Genomic DNA, 27,674 nt, shown 5'->3' with positions numbered 1-27,674 from the left:
AGGCCTGGGTGAGGCCTGGAGAAGATCGGTAATATATATATATATTAGTGAATAGTGTGGCGCAGTGGAATGTGTTGATGAGTTTTGGTGGCTAGGGGAGTGCAGCCTGGGGAGGGGCCGGCCGAAGACTCACTCGCGGTCCTTGCGTCTCTGCAGCTTCACCAGCTCCCTCTGCCTGTCCTTGTACTTCCTCTGCAGCTCCGCCAGCCGCGTGCGGTAGTCCACCTCCATGGCGTCCATCCCCTCCAGGGCCACCTTGGAGAACAGCTGCGGAGGAGGAACACCGGGGGGGAGATGCTGAGATCCAAACAGACCCGGTCACTGTCATGGTGGTCTCTGACACCTGCCCCCCACTTGTTTCATCTGCTTTCTTTTGGCTTTCTTGACATTTTTGTGATTTTGCCGTTTTGTCAGGAAATTGCTGCTTCTTTCTTACAACAGCGAGTTCACTCGTCACTAACATTAATTAAATAACAAGGAAAAACAAAACATATGCTTCACTAAGCAACACACTAATATGTTGCTTAAAGTCATTAACAAAGCATACTGTGGTAAGATCGAGCAGAGACCCTAATCCCACACACAGTAAGGAGATTATTAGAACTACCAGAGGAAATCGTGGCAGATATGCATCGCCTGCATATCCATATATGACATGAGCAAAACAGATAGATATGGACTCACAGGCTCATCCTTCTTCTGTGTCCAGCTGTACTTCCTGTTGGGGTTGAGCTCTCTCGGGAGGCGGATGGTGACAATGGGTTTCGCCTCTAGTGCCTCCAGGAGCACCTGTCTGCCCGCTAACAGCAAGCTTTCCAGTCCACAGTGTGCCATGCCTACACACACACACACACACGCACAAACACACAAAGACAGATAAGATGTTGTCGAGAACCAAACACCAAACACAGTGTCTTGTACTGAGTGATTTTCCTAATAGTACTGTAAAACTTGTTTGCCAATACATTCATTCTTGAAAAAATACCTGATTCACTGAAAATGGGAGAAAACGCACATAAATATTATGCAAGTAGTGGGATCTTTAACTCTATCCAGTGGACATAAATGTGTGAAAATACACAAGAACGTAATGCTTCTATTGCTTCTACATGACACAGAATGATAGAGTTCTGTCCTCAGGAGCAATGAGCAAATGCTCCAATCTCTCAATCCAATGATCATAATTAGCTACATCATGACCTCCTGTTGAATTGTTACACTGATGTGCCATTTAACTCATTTCCCTTTCACCCTGTGCAATTTACTCTGGTAATTAGCCTGTGGATGTTAATTGCATTTCCCTTTTTTCTGATTGACTGTATGATTGATTACAGCCACCTGCCTCTAAATTGGGGCTAAAGGTGCAGCCATAAAAGAAGGCAACTCCATCACTCCGGCAAAGCACTGATGAGAACTCAATGATGCTGAAATGGTTTTCACTCGGCAGCAATCAGTAGCAAAATGCGCTAAATTACTAACATACAATACCTACATGAGGATGTGATGCAATAGCCCATTTCTGGGACAGCTAGTCATTTTTCTCCTTGTGTTGTTTTTCTTTTTTTCCCCCCCTCAATGGAGGCAAAACTTACACTGGAAGTCACTGCGACGCCTCTCCAGCTCCAGCTCGGCCACCTCTCCCAGTAGGGTCATTCCCTCCATATCCGCAGACTCTAGAGGGATGGCGTTTGAGGGGCTCTCCTGCATGTCAGTCAGGGTCGGGAGCAGGCAGGCCTGGGGCAGCTCACTGGCAGCCAACAGAGCAATCATGCCAGCCATGGGGTCCTCAGGCACGATGTCCAGTGAAGGTGGATGAGGCTGAGGCTGGAGAGGGGGGTGGCCGGCCGGTGTGAAGAACGGCACCTCGCAGGCAGCCTCTATCCTATCAGAGGCCTCAGAGGCTGGCTCTTCCAGCTCATGCCCCACAGCAGCCTCCTCAGGCTGACGAAGGGGGTGGTCTGGTTCCCCGAGCATGCTGCTCTGCACTTGGGATTCACTGGCACATTCCGAGGGGGGACGGTGCAATACCATGGGGCTGGCGGATCCCTCCGGAACTTTGGAATCTGCCCCCGAGACGGGACCCGGGGCAGGCACTTGGTATGAAGCTTGGCAGCTTTGGACGGACACTTCCTCTAGTTTCACCTTCCCTCCTTCCTCCTCCTCCTCTTCCTCCTCCACAGCGCCCCCTTCCTGCGGCACGGCCGTGCCCAGGGAGCAGCTCTCCGGCATGGCGGTCGCCCGGGGATCGTGGCTGGTGATTACTGGCGCAGGCACCGAGCTGCGGAGGGGCACCGAGCTGCGGAGGGGCACCGAGCTGCGGAGGGGCCCCATCTCGTCCTTGCTGTCCTCCAGGCCGGGCTCCTCCTTCACGGGTCGCTCCTCACGGGAGGCCAGCAGGGGCTCCACCACCGCGGGGGAGCGCAGCCGCCTGGGCTTCACGTCAGCCGTGGCGGCCGAGCGCTCCGGGGTCTCCGCCGGCAGCGGCACATCCGGCGCCAGCCCGTCGGCGTCGGCCGCCGCGGCGGGCTGGAGGAGGTAAGGGTAGTGGCTGCCAAACGGCGAGGTGAGCGATTGGTATGGGTACCCTGAAGGCGCTTCTGCCAAATAACAATAAAGACGAAGAGAGCGTTCTGAGAGAGTGCTTAAAATAAAATGCAGAGTACTTCAAAGGGGCCACAGTTTGACATGACGGGGTGACAAATGGTTAATCACAGGCGCAGACACTGTCTGGGCTTTTGCAAAAGATCAATGAACCCAACAACAAGGTTTGCTAGTACTGCCAGGTTCACACACAAGCACATCACTGCAAGCATGAAATTCTGTTTATACTAAACATCCAGAATATTAAGTCTGACTGTCAGGACATCCAGGAGCGAGGTTATGTCAGCCTAACCCCTTGGAGTCACACAAATCCTTTCTGATGGGCTCCCACGGTACAGCTTAAACATTAAACACGGTGTTTGCTCTTGACTGCGTGTCCCCAGCTGTAAAATTGTCATCGTAAATAATAATGCCACTGAGATGAATAGGTAATTCAACTAAAACGCTGGACAAGGATAAATATTTACCCAATAAGTATTTCATGTGACTGCAGACTGCCATTTTTTAAAATGGTATCTTTTCATACTCTGCTTGCATTTAATATGAAAGGAAAGGAGGGTTCTGTAACATTAACAATGACCACCTACTGCCATTAGGATTTGTGTTTTGCGGTTTTCTCCCACAATGTAGGTGGGCATGTAACAGCTAATGGCAAATAAATGAAAAGGTTACGAACTGCTTTAAATCATTATACAATTTTAATAAGCATAGATCGATCCCCACACTTCATGGCACATTTGTTTTCCCCCGTTTTTAAACAAACTGCATTAAAAAGCCATAAATGCGTACAATGCGAAACATTTCTCACCAGGATACAAGGCTTGGAGGGGTGCAGAAACACATTTCTGTAGGTCCAGCTCTTTTTCCTCACATACTTCCACACACTCCTCTTTGGGTGGGATGGGAGCAGGCGGTGGAGAAGGGGCAGAGGCGGGGCTGGGTGGGTGCGGGGCAGGGGTACAGGGGTGGGAATAGGACTGCTGGGGCAGGGACTTCTCACTTTTTGGTCTGCCCTCTGATTTGAGGGAGGTGACAGGGGAGGCCAGGGGTGTCATGGCCTTCTCGTAAGAGGTGGTGGGCGTTGGGGAGCGAGGGGGCAGCTTTCGGGAATGCAAAGCTGGGGTGGATGTAGCGGACAGACCCTGCTTGCCAGCGTCACTGCCTCTCTTGGCTGCTTTGTCCTCCATTTCGGCTCTTTGTTCACTGGCCTTCAATCTCTCCTGTGGGCAGATGTGGGAGCAACATTGGGCCAAGGATTTGGGACACATCCCTGCACAGGAACAGCTCTTTAATGCATAACAGTCTAGCCAGCTGTACCAGCTATATAGCATAGCAGTAAGGAGTAGGGCTCATATCCAAAGGGTTGCTGGTTTGACGCCCCACTGGGGCACTACCACCTTGGGTGAGCTACTTCACCCAGAGGTGCCTCAGCAAAAATATCCACCTCTATAAATAAATATCACGTAAAAATTGTAATCTACATAAGTCACTCTGGATAAAAGCGTCTGCTAAATGGCAATGCAATGTGATGCTGTTGGCTCATATTAAAAAAACACTCTCACAAAACATGAAAAGTAGGAGACGTTTCAGCGGCCATGTTCAGAAGGTGTTTCAGCGGCCGTGCTCAGAGGCCTCACCACGAAGTGTGCGCTCCTCTGCAGCTCCATGACCTGGGCGGCCTGCTGCTGGATCATGTAGAGCTCCTGCTGGCGCAGCAGCTGCTGCTGGGAGAGGAGCTGCAGCTGCTGGGCGTGCTGCAGAGAGCCGCCCGCCGGCGGGTACATGGCCGACCACAGCGGGGGGGCTCGTTCCATCAGCTCCGCGGCTGCGGGTGGGGGCGGGGGGGAGAGAGAGGGAGACCAGACGTCAGAGCCGCAGACACAGCGTGGCCCCGTTTACCTTTCCGCCGCGGCGGTTGGCGGGAGGGCTAGGAGTCGGGCGCGTACCGTAGTGTGGCAGGTGCTCTGTGGGAATGACGAGCAGCTGTCCTGACTGGGGGTCCCGAGCAAACTGGTAAGGAGGAGGGATGGATCCCGGAAGGGTTGGGGGGTATCCCGGGGGCAGGCCTTGATGGAGGGAGGGGTGCCCCAGCCCTGTTTATAATCAATGAGACAAAACAGTCAGTAAGCTCTCTTATGCAGCGCCCTCTAGAGGATCATTCTCTTACTGCAGCTGTTCGAGCTGCTCTGGGTGAACAGTAGGCCAAATCCCCTGGTAGTCTTTTAATTTAAGTGTGTTTCACCACTTTGCAGCCAGGAATCCATGAATTCTTTTTACGTGTTTTTTAATTGTGTTTTATGTTCCATCTAGACTGAAATCTGAGTAAGGGAGTTCCACTGTGATGACTTGATTGCCATTGTTTTTCCAGTGGAAAATACATTAGTACTGTGAAAACTGAAAGCCATGACTGTGTTCGACCTCTAACAGAGCTAACAGACTGGGAAAACCAGAGAAACGCAAGCATGTATAGAACTGCCCACCTCCTACACTTAAAGTTCATATTTTCCCAATAGCTTTCCTTAAAATGTCTTTCCAAAATATTGTTGTGAGAGAGCATGTAGCAGTCTGAAACCTCACCCAGAGGTACCCGGTCTTACCGTAGGGAGACCCGGGAAGCCACATGGAGGGGCCACCTGGGCGGGGCATCCAGGGGTGAGAAGCCAGGTGGGAGGCAGGGTCTGCAGGCCACCTCCCAGAGCTAGCCAGGGCGGGGCCTCCCGTCACCATCAGATTGGGGTTCAGACCACTGGCTGAGGCCTCTGGGGGGTGCATCTGCGTGTACTCTGCCAGCTCTTTGTTCTCTCTGGAAAAGCAAAGGGTATTCAAGAGCACATTGGCGAACCAGGAAAGAAACTGACCCTTTTGCATTGGCAAACAATAGATGTTTCACATTCACAGGCTCAGAATGAGGGCAAAGAGAGATGTGGGTTTCACACACTCACCAGGCAATAAGACAGTGACAGAAGATAGAACTTATTAGCACCAAAAATATCAGCTAGTTGTATCGAGTGCACTATTCCCTCAGCAGACACATATGTGTCAGTTGCAGTTTACACTACTTATGAATTTTATCCAGTTTCACTGACAGCTGTGGTCAAGAGTGTGAAAAGGGCCACAGCAAGCACTGTTCTGTAAGTGCGAGGGTTGGGGGGGGGGGGGGGGGGGGGGGGGGGACCTCTCACTCAAAAGAGACTGGTGAGGCCTGAGAAAAAGAGTGCCAGAGGTATGCTCAACTCCTGCGCCTGCACATCTTTGCACACTCCTGCCTTAAGAGCCTTTCAGCAAATAATGTATCATGCTGTTGGTCTGGGATTTGACACTGGGTAATTTGCCTTGCTACAAGTTCTGAGCCATACCGGAGAGGAAAAGCTAAAAGCAAGGCCCTGCGGAGAGAGAGCCGGTTCTTTCATTACACACCAATTTCCACAGCTATGGGCTTGGGCTGCCACCTTCAATACATTCAAGGCCTTAGAAAACCCCATGGCGCTGTAGGAGAAACATGCTAGAAGTGAGAGGAATACATTCTGAGGGAAATATGCGTTGAACACGAGCTCCCACTTTAAAAGCACATGCCATCACAGGTTTTCGCAATGAGATTCCAGTTAATTGAAAAACTTTCACAGCTTCCCTCTTTGAGCGCAACCTGTCCACCTGAAATACAAAACATTTTTCTGTCACTAACTCTGATCCCCCCCTCCTCCTCCATTTTCACAGGACAGGCCTTCATTAGTGAGCCATGCCTTCATGCAGGCATTTTCACATTTGTTTATGTAGTTTTAAAGCTTTCCTGGGGAGAGCTCTGTGTTGCCTGAAGGAACTGTGAGATGTCTTTACAGAGTAACCTTCCAAAGGCTAACATTCTCACCTTCATTGGTCATTATCAGCAGTCTCCACATAACAAGGGGAAAAATCTATTTCAACAGCACAAGGGCCCCTGTAACCTTACGGAGAAAATTGGGGAATTTAATTTTTCAGCTTTTATTGTTCTTCCTGCACATGGGAGGCAAACACAGCACCTCCCTGCAGGGCTGAAGCACACAGCACCAAACTTTGCATACCTCAGTTTATATACAAGGTATGGGCAAGACCAGTTGTGCAGGCTTTTATGTTACCTTTCAATTTGCAACTGTTTACACCTTGAATTCCAGTTTAGCCTGTCCTCTATTCAAATACTGTACTGAATTCAGTTATACCATTAAAAGCAAAATCCAACAGACCCCATGGAGTGCATACAACAGGAGAGAAACTGCCCGTGCCTCATGCAAATACACACACACGCACGCACACGCGCGCACGCACACACACAGGGCCTCTTTTTACTCCACCCTGCATAAATACAAGCACAAATCTACACAATATTGGTTATTCCTTCTCGCTCTACAAGACTGAACATGATTGTGATTATCGGATCCATTGTTACATCTTTAAGAACTCAAAAACTGAAGCCAACAACAGCTTGTTTTATTTTGTTTTCTCCATGTAGCCTGCGCCTGGGCCAAAAATTATCAATGCATAACATCTTGTTGCCAAGGCCAATGTGATTTTAACCCTAGGTCACTCTCGGAAAAACAGCATGTCTTAAGAGTTTCCTAAATACATAGTCTCTGAAACATTAAACTGGTTTAAGAAGATGAAGTCTCAAGGAAAATAGTCCTGCTTTTTATAGCACTAGAGCATAAATCCACTGAATAACAGGACCGACCCAATTATCAGTGGCTGGGGCTGGTGATATATGCAGCAAAAATAAATATTCCAAGACCCTGGCACACTTTAAGATTACAGAATGAGCACAATCAGATATATTTAAGTAACTATTAAAACGGTCTCTGCCCTCTCCTTATTTTGCTTCACAGGCATTGTTGGCAAGTGCTGGTTGGCCTGTGAACACATCATTATGGAATTTTATCTTGTCATCACCAGCAGCACAAGAGTAATTAATGTCAGGTCACAGCTACAACACCACCCCGTCCCTCCGCCCACACACACACACACAAACACACAAACACACGTCGTACCGCAGTAGCTTCTCCTGCTCGCGTTCCAGTCGGCCTGCCAGCAGACGGTCGTCACGGTGACGGACACCCTCATCCCCTCTCTCCTCCTCCGGACGGCTTGAGCCTGAAATAAAGAGGAGGGTAAGCACAGGGACGAGGGAAGGGGGACAGGGGACGGGGGACGGGGGTGAGGTGGATGTTGACTCGTTGAATGTGAAATACCCAGACAGGGGGAAGAAAGAAGCCTAATTCAGCACCCAAAAAACAACACCTGCCAAAAACATTTAAGGACTCCTCCTTGAGGCATCAACTCTCCCCCAGACACAAATATCCTTTCCCTTCCCGCCCATTGGAAACGGGCGACGGCATCATCATTTCCATTACGCTATGGAGGAAAAGATAACATTAATCCAGCGAGTGCTGCTGCCGGGAAGAGCGCAGCCTCGAAGGAATCCAGGAGACAATTCCAAACAAGGCCAGAGACGTCTCAGCCCACAGCCCTCGTACAGCTGCCACGCTCACTACCGAGACTCCATTTCCACTGACTCAAACCCCTGACCGTACATCTACATTTACATTTATTCATTTAGCAGACACTTTTATCCAAAGCGACTTCCAAGTGAGACAGAGTTCAACACAAGCAAAAAACCTGACCATAACCTTCTTCCTTCAACACAAAGCCCCACTTCAGTTTTCTCTCACTCCAAAAACTCCCGCCCAGGGACTCAATTTCCCTTAAGCCTCCGTTTGAAGAGGAAAAACATTACATTTACCCAAAAAACACTGTAATGAGTTAAATGAGCATACACCAGTGCCTACATCAACACAGTGACCGATTTCCTCTTGATTACGAGCTAATGACAAGCCAAAATGGTCTGAGCAATGTACTCTCGTCATTATACTTTCCTACGTTTTTTTCTAATGTGATACAACGACTTAAGTGAAATCAGAAGAGTAAATATAGCCCCACCACTCCTATAATTATCTAGTATTGTGTTGACCCTCAGACAAGTCAAGTGGGATGTGTTAAAGCAAAGTACAGATTACTGGCTGAGTGAAGGCCCATGGGACATTGGTCAACATCTGCAGAACCATTTCAGTTATGAAAAAACACTCAAATTTGTTTAATCTTCTTTTATACAACAAAATACCAGTGTCAACTGTCATTCATTACCTTGCTAGGTCCAACAATGATTTACCAGGAAAATCCCCATCTTTAGAAATTGAATAATGAACCACCCCGTGTTTATTTGTGTAAGCCAAATGGCTGATTTTCTCGAAGGCTACATCTTTATTTTTGTAGTCAAATACCATGAAATCCATAAGATCATAATGCAAGTGCTTGTTTACTAAGGATGCAAACACCTTGAAGGCTCTCAAACAAACAGCAGTTAAAGAGAGACATTTAGAGAGAGCAGATTGAAGCTTTCAGCACTGGCAGACTGTAGTTAGTCTTTCCCCCCATGAGGGGAGATTTTATTTCTGTATTCCTTAGAGGGGGAAGAGAGAGCCCACAGATCTCAATCACGCTCAGCGGAAAAGGTCTCGGTACGTTTCTAAGGTTACCGAAATCCAGTCCTAAATAGCAGCCTTTTGCTGCGCAAACACTGCAGATTAGTCGGCTAAAGCCTGCTTTCTATATTCTAAATACTCTGTAAATTCAAACATTGTCCTCTCAGTGCAAACGGCCTAATGTTATTTCTCCAATCCCCAGAGCACGGGAGGAAATAAATTAATGCCCCCCCCCCCCCCCCCCCCCCCAAGGCTGATTCCATTGCTTAGCAACAAACCCAAAGGCCTAGTAGAATTCAGTCCTTGTTTGCCGTTCTTAGTTCTACCCAGTAAATTATGTTTAATGCAGGCAGGAAGTGTCTTGGTGAAGGGCTTAAACTGTGCCCTACACTGGCAGGGGTTGCTGTGGGCCAGGAAGCCCCCCGCTACAGCTAGAGTCACTGGCAAATGTTTGGGCCAACAGCACATTCCACATGAGGTCATGGCTAACAACGGCCTGCACAGGCACCTGGTGGGAGAAACAAGAAGTTCCAGTCTCCCTTGTTACTGTGGATGCTGCTCTGACTGTGCACTTAAGGAAACAGGAAACAGGCGGTTGCAGGGCAAGCCTTTTGTGAGGTAAATGCGAAGTCTGAGAACAGAGGTATAGCAGCATTTTAAAAAAGAGTCAGGTGTCAATCTATCTGCTATGGTGACTCAAGCATAGCAAAGACAACCCAACAGCACATCAAAATCAAGTCAGCAAGTGCAACACGGTGGGTGAGAAGCAGGACTTGTGACCTGGTGGTTCCAGGTTCGACTGGGTGGTGTGCCCTTGAGCAAAATATTTAACCTGCCTTGCTTCGGTACAGACAAAAATGATACACAGTGACATGCCTGCTCTGTTAGTCATCCTGGATAAGTGTGACTGCACAGTAAACAAACAGTCTAACAGCTTATTCAGAGGATATGATTTATACAGCTTGGTCTGAACATTGGGAGAGCTCTCTCACCTTTGATGCTGCCCACCAGCAGGGGGCGGTCTCGCTCCACCAGGCCTGAACTGGGCTTGCTTCCGTTGTCCCTCTGGCGTGCCACGGCCACGGCGATGCCCACAGGAGGGTGCCTGACCTCCACCTCCCCCTGGGAGCCGATGCTTTCGCGTCCGAAGGACTTGGCGCTCTCCGGCCGCTCGGGGTCCCGTTTTAGCTGCTTCCCGGGCTGCTGGGGCGGGAGGTGCTGGACCTTGGAGGCTCTGGGCTGACCGCCCTCCAGCTTCAAATTGCCCAGGCCTCCGAACGGGCTCCTGGTGTCGGATCTAGGCCTGGAGCCAGAGCCCTTGGTGAGGCTGCTGCTGTACTTTATCAGGCTCTGCATGGCAGACACCTCCCCGGGCGAGTCAGAACGCAGCCCCTCGTGGCCGCCCCTGGGGGGCCCACTCATAGCTGTGTCCAGGTACACCTTCTTCCCATCCTCCTCCCCCCTGCCACCCTGCCCATGCTGGACTGCGAGGGAGCTCATCTGACTGGCAGCATAGCTGTCCATCTCAAAGGGCTTCCATTTGTGTTCTGGGGTGGAAAAACTCTGCATCCTGGCTGAATCTATCCCACTGTACGTTAAGGCCGAATCCCTCAAGGATGCCCTCTGAAGCCTGTCACGCTCCTGGCCACTGGCTTCAGCCTCCAGAGCCATTTTGCTCATTTCCCTGGAGGAGGAGCTTGCTAAGACCAAGTCCAAGGCTTCAGGGCTATGCCCCGATCGGCTCAGGCAAGCATCTGAGGGTGGAGGTCTCCGAACAGCAAAAGAGTTCGATCGAATAACCGAGCCCTCTTCCCGTAATGTCTCTGTCCTCTTGTTCTCCCCATGGGAAGAGGACTCATGGGCAGGGGGTGGCCGTGCAGTGTCCGAGACAGTCCTCTCACCCCCTGTCCGGTCCTTTTCCCCGTTTTTGTCATTTTTATTGTCCCTGGCCTGCGAGGCGATTTGGATGGGCCCGTGTCTCTCGTCGTACACCTCAACAGAAGGCACAAACGTGGGCGCAATCACTCTGTGCTCCCTGCCGTGCTCTCTCACTGTGGGGTACAGGGGGTACAGGCCGGGCGGCAGGTGGTGAGGGGGCAGGGGGTACATCCCAGAGGGCACCAGCCTGGGGGGGAGGTGGGAGGGGTTGCTGTGAGGGGAGGGGCAACCTCGGGACAGGTGCAACGCCCCAGCCGACGTCACTGACGAGTCACATTTCTTCCCCTTGTCCCCGTGCAGCGGCATCCCCGGCCTTGTGTTTTCGTCATCGGGGCCCGGGTCCTTAGGCCACCTGTCCCGCTCTGCCCCCAGGGAGCTCAGACAGGGGACACCATTGCCGCTCCTGCAGTTAGTCAGTGAGGAGGTCTGCAGGGGCGGCCCAGGCTTTGGTTCCCCGGACCCCGAACAGGGCGAGCGCTCACGAAAGAAAGGCGACGTCTTTTTGAAAGGCCTGTCTGGACCGCCCGGTTTACGCTCATCCTCCGCCTTCACGTCCTGGGTGAGGTCCACAACGCTGCGGGGCCTGGACTCCTCCTTGAGCCTGTCTCGGTCTCTGTCCCTCTGACTGCGCGGGAGGGGCTCGGTAGATTCGCTCTTGTAGGGCTTCTCTTTGCCCGCTTCCCTGGCGGGGTCCTTGCTGCTCCTGTGGTGGGGGAGGCCCTCCCTCTCTCTGGGGACAGCGCCGGGCGTGTGGGCAGCCGGGGTCCTGGAGAGTGAAGGCTGGGAATGCAAGTTGGACTGTCCTCCATGACCTGGCAGGTAAAATCCCTCTGCAAGACAAAGCCGCACAGTCAGTGAGAACAAGGGAGCTGAACAGCACCCAAGCAAGATCGTTGACTCGTCTGTAACGGAAACATATGCATTTTTGTCTATTCATCTCTCTGGTACTCTGCTCCAAGCCTCCTCTAAACCATGCACACTCCCTCATCGCATTACAGCAGCAGCAGAACCCATGAGCTCGATGCACCACAGTGTGGAATCTAACAGATCACTGTCCCCCCCCCCCCCCCCCCCCCCGCATCAATGCCCTTTTTCGCTCAGCTCAACTGAAGTAGAAACTACACTGATAACTTGCTGTAATAACCACTCAGCAGAACAGCACTCCTCCGTTAGGTCTCCGGCACAAAGTTATTGGAGAACCACACACCGTAATAAAATCTTGTCAAGCGTGGTCCAATTATATAGTAACAGTCGCATGCGTTCGCACATAACATACTGCAGTCAGGCGAGCAAAGCAAATACAGAGCGTATTATTTATTTATTTTTTAAAAAAAACATTGACCTCCAACAGCAAATCGTAAACACGTCGGCTACAGTCAGCACATAGGTTCAGCCATTAAATGCATTGTTAAGTTTCATCTGCCCATCACCACTTTACCCACAAGCACACAGGAAGAAAGGGGGGGGGGGGGGGGGGGGGGATAATGATGGCTCCCCCACCTACCGCATGTAGAAGAATGTGTGAGAGGGGCTGAGGGTGACAGGGGGGGCCACTGACCTTTCTGTGGGTCGAAGAGTGTGTGCTGGCCCAGCTGAGCGTGGATTGGGCTTCCGCTGCTGGGGTGCTCCAGGTGTCCCAGTGGAATGTAGGGGCTGGGGTACAGACTGCCGGGCAGGTGCGACAAACCTGGGGGGCAGAGGATCCGCCACATCAGACACCCAGAGACATCCACTAAACCAAAGCAAGCAAGTTATACACACACAACAGTACGGGGCGGCATTGTAGCATAGTGGGAAGGTAACTGAAAGGTTGCCAGTTCGATTCCCTGCTGGGGCACTGCTGTTGTACCCCTGGGTCAGTTGACTAAATCAAATGAAAAAGTGCAGTACATGTCTAGCCTTCCTGTTGTACTACCACTTCCCTTATTTCTCCTTCTGAACTGTAAGCCATTCACAATAGAATACCAGAACTTATCAGTGAATGAATTCGCTTCATAATGTGAGAATCCCTCAGACTTGTAGAGTCATAAAATTGTGAATTATGGAAATGTAGAAGTGGAGAGCTGAAGAAATAACGATCCTTCACAGCCGCCAAATTTCCTTCTGACTTTCACAGCAGATGGAATGATAAGCCTGAATGGACAGAGAGCTTTTTTTTACTCCCTTTAATCTAAACACGGCTAAGTGTGTAAACCTGCATTGCTGCTGAGACAGCCAAACCTTCAAGGGGTTGGAACACGCTCTTTTCTCCTTGTCTTAAGAACAGTTTCAGTTGAAAGGCAAATAAGGTTGTTATGTGAGAAAAGACAGCCCAGAGAAAGTGTGTGCATGTACCAAGCACCTGCTTCCCTTCATCTTTCCTGTGTCTGTGGAATAACCTCTCGCAAATGACAGATTCAGGACGTTGTTTTACGCTGAAGAGTGATTGCTGTGTCTTCAAAAGGATGTGCAACAAAAAGACCCCAGACATCAAGGTAAAGGGACTCCTGTACTGGAGTCAAGAGCTGCACACAGGCCTGGAAGGACCTGACTTGTGAATGTTTATGGAGAGCTTGGCAAAGAAGTAACACGGTTACCCCTGCAGTGCTTTGTCCTTAACTTTGAGTAACAAATGTGTGCAGGCATTAAATTTTTTTTTGCAGAATATTAACATTTTTTCCATTCATTTCAATGACTGCTGAAACCGTGATGACGCATAAGAAATAAAAGTTATAATAACTTCATAATGATGGAAATAAGTGTTTAAATTGCTTGAATGCCTTCCAAGGTTTTTTAACACCCTGGCTGGAGGCGCTGTGAGGATCGCAAAGCAGCCATGTCTGAGGGCTGCCACAATCTAAACAGGCAAAAATTCATAACAGCTGTGGGTGTGTCAGAGAGGCTTGGCAGTTTATAGAGGGTCAGAGGGTTGTTGCAATGATTAAATAAGAACACCCTTGAAAGGATATGAAGAATGGGTGCAGATACTGCAGGTCCCTTGTATAAATAGAGAGACCTGTAGAATGTCAGCAGATGGATTGCCCGAAATCTCCACTCTGTTTTATGTTGTTTGCTTCGGTGACGGGGCCATCCTTGTGGCAGTGTGATGTAACAAACGGCCTGGGAGCACTCAGCGGTAATGGGCATTTTAACCCAGGGCCCCAGAGCTGCACGACAATCACACAGCAGACCAGACCGATGAAGCTCAAGTGCCAAAACGAAAAAGGGGGACGGGAGCACTGCAACTAAGACTGCTCACAATCTCTTATGTTGCTTAAAACCAGACAGATGTCAGGGCAACTGCACTGATTGCACCACACCATACAGAAAATCAAATGCTGCACCATAGAAAAAAGCAGCTGGAGAGATCAAAGATCAAGAGACAACATTCCAGAATGGCATGGAACAATGCAGACAATGCGGAACGTGTTTCCCTTTGACAAGCAAGCACACGGTAACTTAAATAAACAGATTGGGATCTGTGATTGTTGGATTCTGCAGTGGGGGGGAAGGGTCGGTGGGCTCCAGACAGGAGTGTGAACGCACCCTCAAATCGCACCGACGTCTTAAATTTCATCGATGTCCAGTCAATTCACTCCCCCGAAAAATTAGGCCATGTGTCAGAAGCTGTCAATAAAGGACATTCTGCAGCAGTTTGGAGATAATAGTGGCAAGGCCCTAGGAGGGCGAAAGGTCAGAGGTCAGGTAACCCTAATGAGGGCAGCCACGGAAGGGAGGGAGGCCTACTGCAACACAAACAAAGGGGGGGCTGGCCGCAGAGAGAGGAGCGCTTAGGGCTATCCGTTAGCTGTCTGTTGCGCGCCCGACACACAGGCCTTTCTGGTAGCCACGGTATCTCAGAGGGCAAGGACTTCCAGCGGGTTCCGCTCTGCTGGTCATTTAGAACCCTAAGTGCACATGCAGCAGCACAGTGTCAGCTTCGATTCCCCTGCCAGCCCTTAATGCAGTCCTGCTATTCAATGACGTCGCTGACTAAAACCATACACTTGCGCTGCTTACTGTGCAAGCATTACATAAATAATGTGTGTACATATACACTCCTGGGGCTACTCACATGCCAGGCTTGATTTTGCTAGCAATGCAGCAATTACAAGCAGTTGCTTACAAGCGGGATTCATCTAACGGTCAGTCTTCAAGTCTGCCTTGTCTCTCGAATTACGGTGAGCACAGCGTGATATCGGGAGATGAAAAACACAAGTCAAGACTACAACTGAATTATGAATTTTGAATGGACATTTGTAGTACAATGAAATTAAATGGTAACAAGCACCATAGGTTGCAGGTGTTGAGCTTGACAGGGTCGAAGATGGGTCACCTTAGATCCCTTGTGTCTCCGACACTGGACGTCACACAAGTCACTCAGCGTCTCCACAGAAAATGCTGGCAGAAATGCTTGTTAACATCAATATGGGGATGAAAAAGCATTTGATGAAGAATGACCCTGCCTTGTTTCAGAGCATCCTTAGTAAATTAACTCTCCAGAAAAATGGCGGTTTCCAGTGTTCATAAGCTAGATCATTGTCCAGTGCCCTTTGGGGGCATAACCAACTTGGAACAAAAACGCAAAGCTATCAACCACAACAGACACAACCGACAGCCTCACAAGTCCTGCTTGGTTACTCCATATCAAGCATGGCCTCGCCACAGGTAGTACTCTTTTAGACACTTTAAATTTAGGGTACATCTGCATCGCTGCTGATCTAGGTCTTTCACATGATAAAAAGCGAAAGGGTCTTAGCTCTGGCTATTTGTGGAGAAAAATTAGGCCCAGCTATGCATTGCCCTCTGCAGGACGACTGCGCTTCACAGCACAAAGAGCCAGATAAGCGTAGTGCAGGGAACGACTCTACTCTGGCACTGTGCAGCCCAAGACAAAAACAGGCACAAGAAAAAGGGGAAAAGGACTATAAGCCACCCGGAAGATTAAGCGTTTAAGCCAGTGTGATTGTGAATTGGGAGGACTCAGGGCACAGAAAGATTTAACCTACCAATTCACAAGGGAGACATTAATAAGGACAGGATAAGGTTACTGTAAAGCGGCAGAGAGAGTACAGGATTCCGAACCAAGTGAAAGAATTTGAGTCATGGCATTATCGTTAAAGTAAGAACATTTGGACTTTATACACTATCACTGAGAACTGTAAAGAATTTGAATGACTGAATAAAACTTTTCCAAGGTTAAAAAATAGTCAAAGCATGGGGTGGTTGTAAGGTAAGATATTCATGGACCACATGATGAATGTATGGATACATTCATCTTGCAAGATATGACCATCTCTGAATGAGATGTGCACCACAGGCTGAAGATCATTTAAATTAAACAACTGTTTTTGCACTTCTGTCAAAACAAAAGAATAGCAAGGCTTCACCCCCACCCACTTCTATTGTTTCATTAAAACCATGTGTGTCCTTCAGAATAAATGCACACATTCAAGTCCCTCCACAGAAACAGAGCACACCTCAATGTCAGTCATTCATTACATTTCCATGCCAGCAAAGCTGAGAAACCACTTTGAAAACCATGACAAGGATTTATTAAGAATTCACACTGTCCCGCTCAATAGCAATGCAACAAAGGCCCAGTGTGTACCTGACACTCCCAAAAGCACTACTAATGAATAATGCATCTATCACTACTTATATATTTTTTTTCTTGTATGCACTTGACTGTTTCCTCAAGGCTCTACATTTGATGCCGTATGAATGCAAGCGAGCTGACAGGACTGCTCTTTTCCCGGTTTTGGAACACCTCCTGTGTGTTATTATGAATCTGAAAGCAGTGCAGTTCCAAGGCAGATTACAGGCTCTGTGGAGCAGCGCCCCACCCTGGGAGCACTGTAGACCCTGCGGCCTTCGCTGCCCTCCAGGACCGCCCACTGGCCACACCGCAAACCCCCTCCGTAAGAGCTTGCCAGGAGACCCGCCCCTCACAGACAAACCACCCTGCGAGTTTGAGAAGGAAACGGCTCTGAGCCAGAGAGACAAGGCCCGGGAACCATTCCCTCAACCAATCCCATGGATAATAAATAATACAAATAATAAAAGAAAGACAACTGCTTAAATCGAAAGCTCAAAGCTCCCCCTGGAAGGACCTGTCTGGATTTTTTTTATTTTTTTGGCCCATGAGGCAAGGCCCTGTGAAGGTGAGCTCGGACAATTAAAAATGTCATTTATAAAAAACGACTTTTCAAACAATCACCTTTGCTTGCCAAAGTTTGACAGATATGTGCAGTATGTAGCCCAGCTCAGGGCTTCTACTTCCAAAACAGGCCGCCCACTGGGATGGATAGACCACAATTCTTTTGCTGCAGCACAACTGCTACCACAGTACTATTTCTACTGTGGCTACATTACACTACTATTGCTTTAGAGGTTCTGCTGCTATTAAAGACCTATTGCTACTGCTGCTGTACAACCGCTACTGATACAATATATTTACTTCTCTTGCTACAGTATTATAGCTACCAATGTGACAGTACTATTTTTTTCTAATGCAAAAGTACTACTGCTGCTACAGAGCAAAATGCTACAATTGCCGCTACCCTTCCTCCCAATTTTCTCAAACTGGATAATCTCTCTATCTGGCAGCAGCCCTCTTCAGTCATTTGAATGTCTACTAAACACACATTAATTCAAACTAATTTCAACTACACAACAGCTTCCGTGTCTCAGTCCAGTCACCCTGCTATTACAGGCTGTTTTTCATTAGGCAGCTCAAATTCAAACCAGCCTCCCATTTCACCAGACACATCCTTCCTTTGTCTCAGCCCAAAACGCTCTGCAAACAATAAACCAGATCATTAAATTCAGAGTGTTCAAAAGCACTTCTATCTGTGGAAGCCTCTGCTTTCTTTTAAATTGTGACGCAAGTTCAACCGTCCCAGCTTGTTTGGTATTTAGACAGGGAGGGAAAGGGGAAACTAGACGTTTACCCTCGTGGAGATGAGAGGCCCAGAGCTGAGCCATCTGTAGGTTGGTGGGGTTGGGCGCCCTGAAGGATGGGTCAGAGGTCATAGGAGCGGGGCCTCCGTGTGGATTGGAGGAGCTGACGTAGCCACTGAGGAAGGGGGTGGAGCCACCTGGGAAGGCATCACCTGAGGGCAACAAGAGCATAGTCAGGTTAGTCAACACGATTACACAACGGTTGCGCAAACAGAACTGCAAACGGCAGATGTCACATTGGCTTGCCGAAATTTCCTTTAGATTCAATGCAACGTTCTTACTCAATGCATCCTTGCGGTTTGTTTTGAATTTTACCCGCAGTCTCCAAACCAGTCTGAACTGTGACACATATCTTTTACCCCTTTCAAAGTGGAGGAATGTTGAAAGAGAGGCAAAAAAAAAACAAAACCACACACGTAAATTGCTCCCACTTGTAAACAAATGTCAGGAATAATTATTGCTCACCCTCAATGTTATGTTAACAGTCCTTACAATGGCCACCAGATGTGAAGTTTGAGTAACAAATGTCTAAATAAAACAGGTCTTTCATTTATCAACCTTGACATTCACAGGGAGGGAGGGGAGAGCGGCATGGTTTTCAGTTCATGCTCCCTTCTCTGCGGTTTCCAAAGAGCCCTCATAAAACAGACACTATTGTAATGGCAGTGCTACACCACAAAAAACAAGTGGACTATTCAAAAATGCTTGTAAGCTCTAGAACAAAAGGTGATATGGGTAGGGGAGGGGCTGTTAAATGACCATTCTCCCTTTATTTTCAACAAATCACTCAACGGCTGCATGAATTCAGTCTCTTAAAGAGTGCATCTGTGGTCTCTCAGAAACCCTCCTCCCATTTGGTCTGATAAATTAAACTGTCAGGTCCATCAACCAGACAGCCCAGTCTACCATTACTAAGATCATTCCATACAAAGAGCTACACCCTATAATGACTGCTGCCCCCCACACACACACACACAATACAGCCCGTCTTGTCCCTTAGTCTTGCTTTTCAAAACATGCCTTCCACATCAACGGCCAATTTTTACTTTGCTTAAGAAAATAACATTCCACTATAATCAACGCTGCCTTCCACACTGGCCACCATTGCCACGCAACTTTTTCCCCCCATATCAATGCACTTGGCCTGTATTTGGCTGTGTCGGTTACAGACGAGACTATTCAGTGACCATTGACCAACTCCCCAAAGTCACTTGAGCTGTACAGTTCTAGAGCTGGCATACCAACAACTGCAGCCTAGTCATAAAAGAGGAGGTCACGGGTGAATTCTGGTTTGGGAGTAATGTAAGGGGAGCAGGAGAGCAGTCCCAGCCCTGAATACAAAAGACTCACAACTCTTCCCAGCTGTAGTTATCATTCTGATCTGTGAACACATTTCCTAAGGAGCTGTGGCTGAGCTTTATCAATGACAGCTTTTGCATATGCAAACATTTCATTAGCACAACAAGGGGAGGAGAACCAACAAGCCATCAGTGGCAAGGGGACCTTTGTCTCAGAGGGTAACAGACAATTAACCTGGGAGGGGAGTGTCTCTGTGTGGAGAATACTCCGGGCCACTGAGGTTGAAGTTATGGGTCAGCAACAGCTTTCGAGTTTCAGATTGTGACTGAACATTAACCCGAGGGAAGATTAGGCCTGAAAACACTGAGGTGTAGGGTCTAAAATGAAAACATATGAGGAGAAAAAAAAAAAAACTCTGTTCAGTGCACAGGCTAACTTTGGCTAAGTAGCCGCTTCAAGCTAGTTTCACACAAACACACACACACACAGAACTTGGACATCAGGCTAAAGAGTGCACAAGATCCATATTTTACAGATATCATGAACCAGGCCTTGACATTATGCAATAATATCATCTTTATTATATTTCTTCCACAAAATTGCAAGTACTATAAAGAGGAAACACTGCTCAGTTTTCTATCATGGCAATTAACCTGCAATGCCGACATAACACGCAGATAGATAAATGGATATCTAAAAGCAAGATATGCAAATTATCACAAGGCCATGTGCTTAGCAAATAAACAAAGTAAACAATGGCATTTCAAAAGAGCTGCAGGCCCGGACAGAAATGCGGGTCACGCCTGTGAAGTGACATTTATTTACCATGGTGATGTTTGCCATGCAGGCCTCTGCAGATCAGCAAACAGTCAATCAGGTCTGGAAATGGCACTGTGCTGTGTTGACTAGCTCACGACAACTCACCGAGCCTCACTGCCAACAAGGCCAAGGAGAGACAACCGATTTCAGAATGCCAGAATATTTCAAATATTTGACCCAAGAAACAAGGCATTATCTTCCTATCATCTTTTTCTTTTTAAAAAAAACTTCAAAAAGAAATACTCAAGGTCAAAGAAAACAATGCAAAAGTCATTCTTTAGGTCCTTTTACCCTGTTAGCACATTCTGAGCTTAGTATGAATTATTCTGTAGCACATTCACACACAGGGATTTTTTTTTCCTGTTGCAATTTTGGTGAGGTGTGAATACCAGGGCCTCAGCTTACTCAGACCATTTCCTTAACCCTAGCTCTGTTCTCCTGCGCCATGAAAAGAAGAGCAGAGTTGTCCAGCAAATGAAATCTCACCGCAGTCTGCTGACACTTTTTAAACGCATGCGTGAGTGAACACTATGGTGGCTTCAGTGCACTCAAACGAAGACGTCCGAGTGGAGAAGCTGTGGCCAGAGGAGCCCCACCAGGCGGTTCATTAAATCAAATCGTTTCACATTTTCGTCTTGGACATCAGCGACCCATCTGTAAAAGTTTAGCGCTGCCTGTGCAACGCGATAGCCCGCGTAAACGTAAAGCAAACTGAGAACGGCCGCCGTTTCCAACCACTCAAATTTAACTCAACAATTACTTTTAAGGTTATAAGAAAAGCATGAAGGTAAGCAGGGCAGGTACACATTAGGACAGAACACTGGGACCTTCTTGGGGAGGGGGTAGCTTTGCTTTCCTCTGTGACTACAGGGCATAACCAGAGGCATGGTGAGTGGGCACAGAGGTATTCTAATTGCTAACAACGCTCACCTCAGTTGTAGTTCCAAAGACCCTGTGCTGAGCTCCCTCAATGCACCAACTGGCAAATAATTAAACACAGCTCATTACAAAGTGCAACTCAGAGAGAGCAGCTGTATATTTGAGGAAAAGAGAGGTGGCAATTAGAATAAGACCCTCAGCTAAACCAAAGATAAACGAGGCCATTAAACCACTTGGACCCACTCTCCACTATCCAAAAATGCACCTCTTTTTCTCAGTCAAATATGAAGAGTCCTCCTGTACCTTGCATTACAAGAGACAGAAAACCGTACAATGCAGTCTAACACCATTTTCCAAGCACACGTCACCCGTTAAACCCCAAGAACCCAACTATCCACACTGTGGTGGAAAACCTAAAAATTCCAATTGTTACAGCTGTTCATAATGCAGTGGATGAACACACTGTTATACATTGTTATTTGGGGAAAAAAAAAATGCAGGCTTACCATATGTCATAGGAACCAAACCATCTGTCCAGCTGATGAATTGTAAAACAAGGATTAACTGAACCGCTTGCAATGCCAAACAACAGGATTCACTTCCATGACAGAGCTGATCAAATACCCTTTCCTTAACAATTGTGCACTTAGTCAATTAAAAAACCTGTCACTGGATATTTTGACAAAAACTGTGTGATGAGTGGACTTTCACATTGACTCCAGGCAACTCAAGCTTCACTTTTCTGAAAATTTCTTTTGTTGTTTTGCACCATTCCCTACATTTCCCTATCTATTTTCTCTGCAAACACAGTCAAAAAAGCAAGTAATATAATATGCATTAGCCATTATATTACTTACCCATTTACGTACAGCTGAATATTTCTTGCAGGGAGAGAGGCTTACTTGGGGGTAGAACAGCAGCGAGTGCCACATTACACCGTCATCGTGGCATAAATGCCTCAGGTAAAGCCATCTAACTGCAGCGCGGCTCCATTCGCCTCACCTTCAAACGGCAAAACGATGAATCACATTCCCGATGCACACAACGGCCCGAGCGGTAGGCTCACGGAGATGACCGTTTAAAGCATGGATTTGTTTTTCTTCCGCAGTGCCTGCTGATGTTGTTTTCCAGTTTTGAAGGAGGCACTTTAAAAAAAAAATGTGAGCGCTCACCTGCATGCACTGGCAGTTATCTTAAATTGCACTCTGCTGTTCTGACAGTTTGTTCATAGCTATTACAAAAAAAAAAAAAGATTGCACAATTTTTGTGAAAAGCTTGATCCCGTTCTGGCGCAATGCTCCCTGGGGTCTGACCACATCACAATGGCAGGAAACGGCTGTGGGTAATGGGCTTGTGTAACAACGGTTACACAAAAAAAAGCCAACAGAACATTTTTTGCCGATGCATTACTTTGTTACCAGCATCGTACAGCAGCACAGAAAGGTCTCCAAGAAGGAAACCGCACTTGCCTGACAACATTCAAAGCTAGCCGAGCCGTTTATCTTTTTCATCTATTGGGTTAATTTCTCAGAATCCACCTCCACATCATTGTGCGGAATGGATCTCCTCCTTCTCCCTGTCACTTCAATGCTAAGATCCTAATCTCTGATACCTTCAGTGTATTAGAAAGCAACTTGCTTGGAGCCAGTGTTAGCATATGAGGTCCACTATGGCTAAAGCCATCATGCACAGTGCGGTGATTTCAGTCTTTGAGTTGGTAAACCCAATGATTAACATCACATGGCAGACCCACATATTTTAGGGTTCGTGAGGACCAACCATCCCATCACGTATGTAGAATTTACTTTACTTTATTGACACAGGAACTTTAACATAACATGAGTTCTGCAGATTATTCCGCCTGTTCTGACATGTTCATCTGAATGAAGTAAAAAGAAAACTAAATTCCTGCACAGAGCCAGCACTGCAGGGCTCAAACAGAACAAAATACCACGCAAAAAAATAAAACAGTTTTATTCTAAGCTACTCTGACAGGTGAGAGTAACAACATAATTGCAGTACATACCAGTAGGTCCTATGTCAGTGTGACATCTGCCCCATAGACTTCCTTCTAGGCTCATTCTATTGGTGGTGGTTCTCTCTATTGGCCATGAGTATCATTGTTAATCTCCCCTTTTGGCACGTTTGTGTTGTGTTCTTCTAATCCTCTCAATGTGCAGATTTCTGGGACTTGGTTTAGGCCCAAACCTTTTTTGAAGAGCTCGAGTTTGACTGGTTACCACAGGAGTGCCCGAGGGATGCTGTCCAAGTGGATTCTGTTCCACTTGAGCATTTGACTCAGCTAATTAGCACCCGAAGTGAAGCTATTTAACCACTCCTTGCAGTTTTGAGATTGTTAGTGTTGATACCTGTCCCAAGCAGGGCACAGTTGAAAAGGGCTCTGTTCTTGCTGTAAACATGAATAGCCTCATTTTAAGGTATTAAAAAGGTGTGGTTTTTCATGCCTGTGAGCAAGGCCTTGATGATCTGAAAAAACTGCTGCACTGAGATTGGTCGCCACAGTAATACCAACATGATCAATCCCAGTGCAGAGACGTCTGGATCACACAGTCACCACCGCTGCTTTCGCCATAGACATACCTAAGGGTGTGTTCACACGGACAATTCATAACTGCATTTGACATTGCCTTCAAACTCAGATGTAGTGCCTGGCTGTGATTTTGCCTTCAAAGTACTGTTGTGCACAACACAAAACCAAAGTCTTTTCAGATTGCGGCCAGTGTCTGTGATGAATCTTCCTTATGCACCACGTATACCATGATGTGAAGCAAGACCTCAATGAAATCTGCCCAGGTACCAAGGCGAATGTGGGAAGAGTGGCTCAGAAAGAGCCAGCGGGAGAGTCAATCACAGTGAGCAACAATCTGCTTATCATTCATTTTATGCTTGAGACAACGTCCCATGCAGCTCAATATGCTCCACTACAGGCTGAAATTCATTCTATTAGATGTTGCACTGTTGGTCAAACAAATTGACCAAGATGGAAAAGGAATTTTGCCAGTTCCCTCGTACAACACAAATGTGCTCACTCATACGCTGACATTCCGGCTTGATTTATCACAAGAATATGGGCTCTCAATCCTTTCAACATACAGTAAGCAGGAGGTATATGTGGTTGTGATTCAACTGTACACCAGCTTCTGCGTCAAAGCAAATTGCCCTGCTTCCTCTTTGAAGTGAACACCAGTTGGCGTTCACATATGCCATGGAGTTTGAAGATGAGGGACTCAAAGTTCCCTTCAAAGCAAATTTGCACATGTGGACATGGCTTAAAACACAATTAGAAAAACCTGCATTCACACACACACACACAGGCTGAAAATACATCATGGGGAAAACCGCACTAGCCAAATGTTTGCTGTTTATTTTGCATGAGGAAGAGAAATCTATTTATTCAGTTTCATAATGTTTTGGAAGGATAACTATCTTCCTGTTAGCAAGGGCTTCATGATTGCATTGCGGGCATTCACCTTTTTAGCTCACCACTTTTAGCTTACTGGTTATACTGGGCTGCAGAGGGGGAAAGAGAGAGCGAGAGAGAAGTTACAAAAAGGTCAAGCGGATCCGCGGACGTCAGCAATAACCTCTCTCATGAATGCACACTGTCGGCGCGCACATTAACCCACATAACATTCGGCGGACGATTTCCCCTCTTCAGATCCCGCCTGCTGCACTTACGCTGGGGCATCAGCTTTATGGCCCGGCGAGCAGTGTTCTGAATAATGCGAGTGATCCATGGAGTGTGGTGGGGGCAGTGCCCTTTCTGTACAGGATTGCAATAACGTGACAAAGCCTAATGATGTGCAGGACGGGGCCTGACATACGCATGTGCACGCACATGCATGCACACACAAACAAGTATTCATGTGCGCGGACACACACACACGCATGCCCATCTACATACATACATACATACATACACACACACACACACACACACACTTACACACAAGTGAGGGTTTAGCTGAATTATTTAGATTTGGGCCTATACTGAATTACAGCTCCACAGATAAAATTTCTTGACACCAGCACAGTGCTCCATAGTCCATAGTCCAGCTGCATACAAAATCATTCACAACCACGTAGCGGAGTCTCCTTCCACTTCATTAGGTGTGTGTGAGCAGCATCAGCGGTCTGCATACAGCATAAGACAAGAGAAAGATTTCTCCTGTCTCTGAGGTGCAGTAAGGCCTTGCGGAGCCTCCACTTCATGTCTGACAATGAACAAGGTCGTCCACAACAGCTGTTTGTGTCTTAATTGAGTAAAACAATTGTATGGAAAGTAGTTTTGAAACAAAATACAACTGAGGAACAGTGTGAGAGAAAGAAAAATTTCCCATATCTCAGGATATCTCCTGTTCTGGATGCTCATTACATGAATCACTGATGAACATATGTATTCAGATAAACAAAGGGTTATCCAGGATGAAGAAGAAATGAATCATTTGTAAGTATTTTTGACAAAAAGGACACTAACCCGGCAGAAGGATTAATGGTCTGACCTTTTCATGGTTTCAAACTGTACACAAAACAGCAAGCAAACCACTTTCTACGAATTCCTTAATTCCATATGAATTAATGTACAACAGGATAAAGCTTACCATTATAACCAATGGGATTCCTCATACCATTATTGTCTACATAAAATCTGTCTTAATGGTTGTGGTTAAATGATCTTGTTCTGACCAGCCTATGCTTCTTACTTTTTAAGCCGTCCTGGTACTCTCGCTCAGGCTATCCGTTAAATTTCAGAGCCATAAATCAACTTCAAATATGAATTACATTCCTACTGTGTTGGCGAAGCGCACATACACACCCCCCCCCCCCCCCCCACCACGTCCCTCCCCCGCACTAACATCCTGTGGTATTCAACCTTTTTGAAAGGGGAAAACGAACCGAAGCCACAAGCCTCAAGCCTCAAATACGCTCTACCCTTTGATAAGGTACAAACCGTTCTGACGCGACACAATGGCAGCCTTGCGGTTTCATTTCCTTGCCATACAACCAATGTTTGTGAGCTGGCAGGTGCCCAGCACAGCACGGTAGAAAATGTAAGCACACGGGAGCACATTAAGCCTAAATCATCCACAGCAGGAAAACGTTCCACTTTTCCCATTCTTTAATCTGAGGCAACATCACTCCCGTACAATGTTCGGTGTGTCAAACTGTAAGCAAAAAAAACTTAGCAGTAGTGCAATGATCTGATAGCAGGCAAGGTGCGAAGAAACCTACATTCCACAATGTTTACATTTACTAATCGTCCTTGTCATGCACAACCACGTGTTCAGTCATATTTTTATCAGTCTGTGTGGCTCTCAGCAAGACCTTGACTCGGGTCAGATTTATAACAAAAGCGCCCCACCCCCCACCCCCACCACAGCACAATCACATGAGAACAAACCCAGCAAATAATCACAAAGGATAAGCAAACAGATCTGTGATGGATCTTAAGTTCGTATCAATGCCATGATGGCAGTAAAAATGACAACTCTTAGGTAAACAAGTTCTAAAACATAGTAAATAATCACCTTTGTAACCTCTGCCATACGGAAATTGATGATACTACGATACTATGATACTAGTAGATGATATATTGTAACATTCTTTCTCGAGTTGTCTTGTAACAATCTCAGTTACAAATAAGTTATTACCCAATGGGTATCTCCACCCACCACCTTTTTAAAAACTCTACTTTTACTAGTGGTCCTTGCAGGATAATTTGTAATAAAATGCCTGATCACAACGTCAACAAATGTCAACAGGAATTATATATTCAAAAACATTCATGCAATCTGGAACAGTGATTCTTACAGGCACCAGACCAAAACCCAAGGCTGACTCATCTCTCCAAAAGCCTGGCATGGGTCACACTCCATACACTCAACAAAATAATCTGTTATTTTTCGAGGACAGAATTTTTTATTAAACTTGAGGGCCTTGCGCTAGTAAAACCAATACCACAAAAGAAATGCAAATATGAGACGGAGCAGAAACTGACTGCTACAACAAAGAGACAAGAACAGTTTGCAATAGAAACCAAAACTGGAGGCATTAGCATGCACCAAACACATCAAGACTGGTATTCATTAAATGTGATTTACAGTGCATCCAACGTATTTCTCTGAAAATGATCGCCAGTTCTGTCTACTTTCATCTTCTGTGTGAATGCATATGTCTAGATAATGGATATAAACATATTACATTTACACATGGATAATTTAGCACAGCCACTGTTCCCACCCTTCATCGCTGGTTCATTTAGAGGAAGTTATTGTGTATACTCTGCTGCTATTGTTTTGTTCTTTTAAGTGGGGTGTATGGGTGTGTGTTTGTGGTGTGGGAGCATGTATATGTGAATGTGTGTGTTTTGTGTGTGCACGACTTGTTTGCGTGTGTGAGTGTGTGCAGCGTGCATGTATCTGCTTGTGTGTACTGTGTAAGCATGTACATGTGAATGTGTGTGTGTGTGCGTGTGTGTGTTTTTGCTTATGCCTGTGTGTGCATGCGGGCACAGCAGTCTCACTTGGCCTGAAGAGTGGACCACCTCCATCGACAGGGATTATGTGTTACTGTAATCCAATTCCCCCAAATAAACACCACCAAACAAACACCAGGCCACATCAAGGAGCCACAGGAAAGTTTACAAGAAAAACAGTCATTCCAAAAACT

General features: G+C 47.0%; 1 protein-coding gene across 1 annotated transcript in view; it reads right to left on the bottom strand.

Annotated features, from left to right (window-relative positions):
• Positions 1-27,674, bottom strand: part of tnrc18 (trinucleotide repeat containing 18) — a 61,728-nt gene that overhangs the window by 20,742 nt on the left and 13,312 nt on the right. The window contains exons 3-13 of the mRNA XM_036552177.1: positions 17,978-18,139; positions 12,604-12,732; positions 10,100-11,875; positions 7,617-7,719; positions 5,199-5,404; positions 4,548-4,694; positions 4,239-4,426; positions 3,410-3,821; positions 1,593-2,597; positions 685-836; positions 134-267 (exon numbers count right to left, since the gene is read on the bottom strand). Coding sequence (XP_036408070.1) covers positions 134-267; positions 685-836; positions 1,593-2,597; positions 3,410-3,821; positions 4,239-4,426; positions 4,548-4,694; positions 5,199-5,404; positions 7,617-7,719; positions 10,100-11,875; positions 12,604-12,732; positions 17,978-18,139 — 4,414 coding nt within the window. The remainder of the gene's footprint in view (positions 1-133; positions 268-684; positions 837-1,592; positions 2,598-3,409; positions 3,822-4,238; positions 4,427-4,547; positions 4,695-5,198; positions 5,405-7,616; positions 7,720-10,099; positions 11,876-12,603; positions 12,733-17,977; positions 18,140-27,674) is intronic.

Source organism: Megalops cyprinoides, chromosome 19, assembly GCF_013368585.1.
Source record: "Megalops cyprinoides isolate fMegCyp1 chromosome 19, fMegCyp1.pri, whole genome shotgun sequence".
Lineage (NCBI taxonomy): Eukaryota > Metazoa > Chordata > Actinopteri > Elopiformes > Megalopidae > Megalops > Megalops cyprinoides.
Note: the sequence above shows the minus strand (reverse complement) of the source record. Positions and strands in the feature narration are given on the sequence as shown.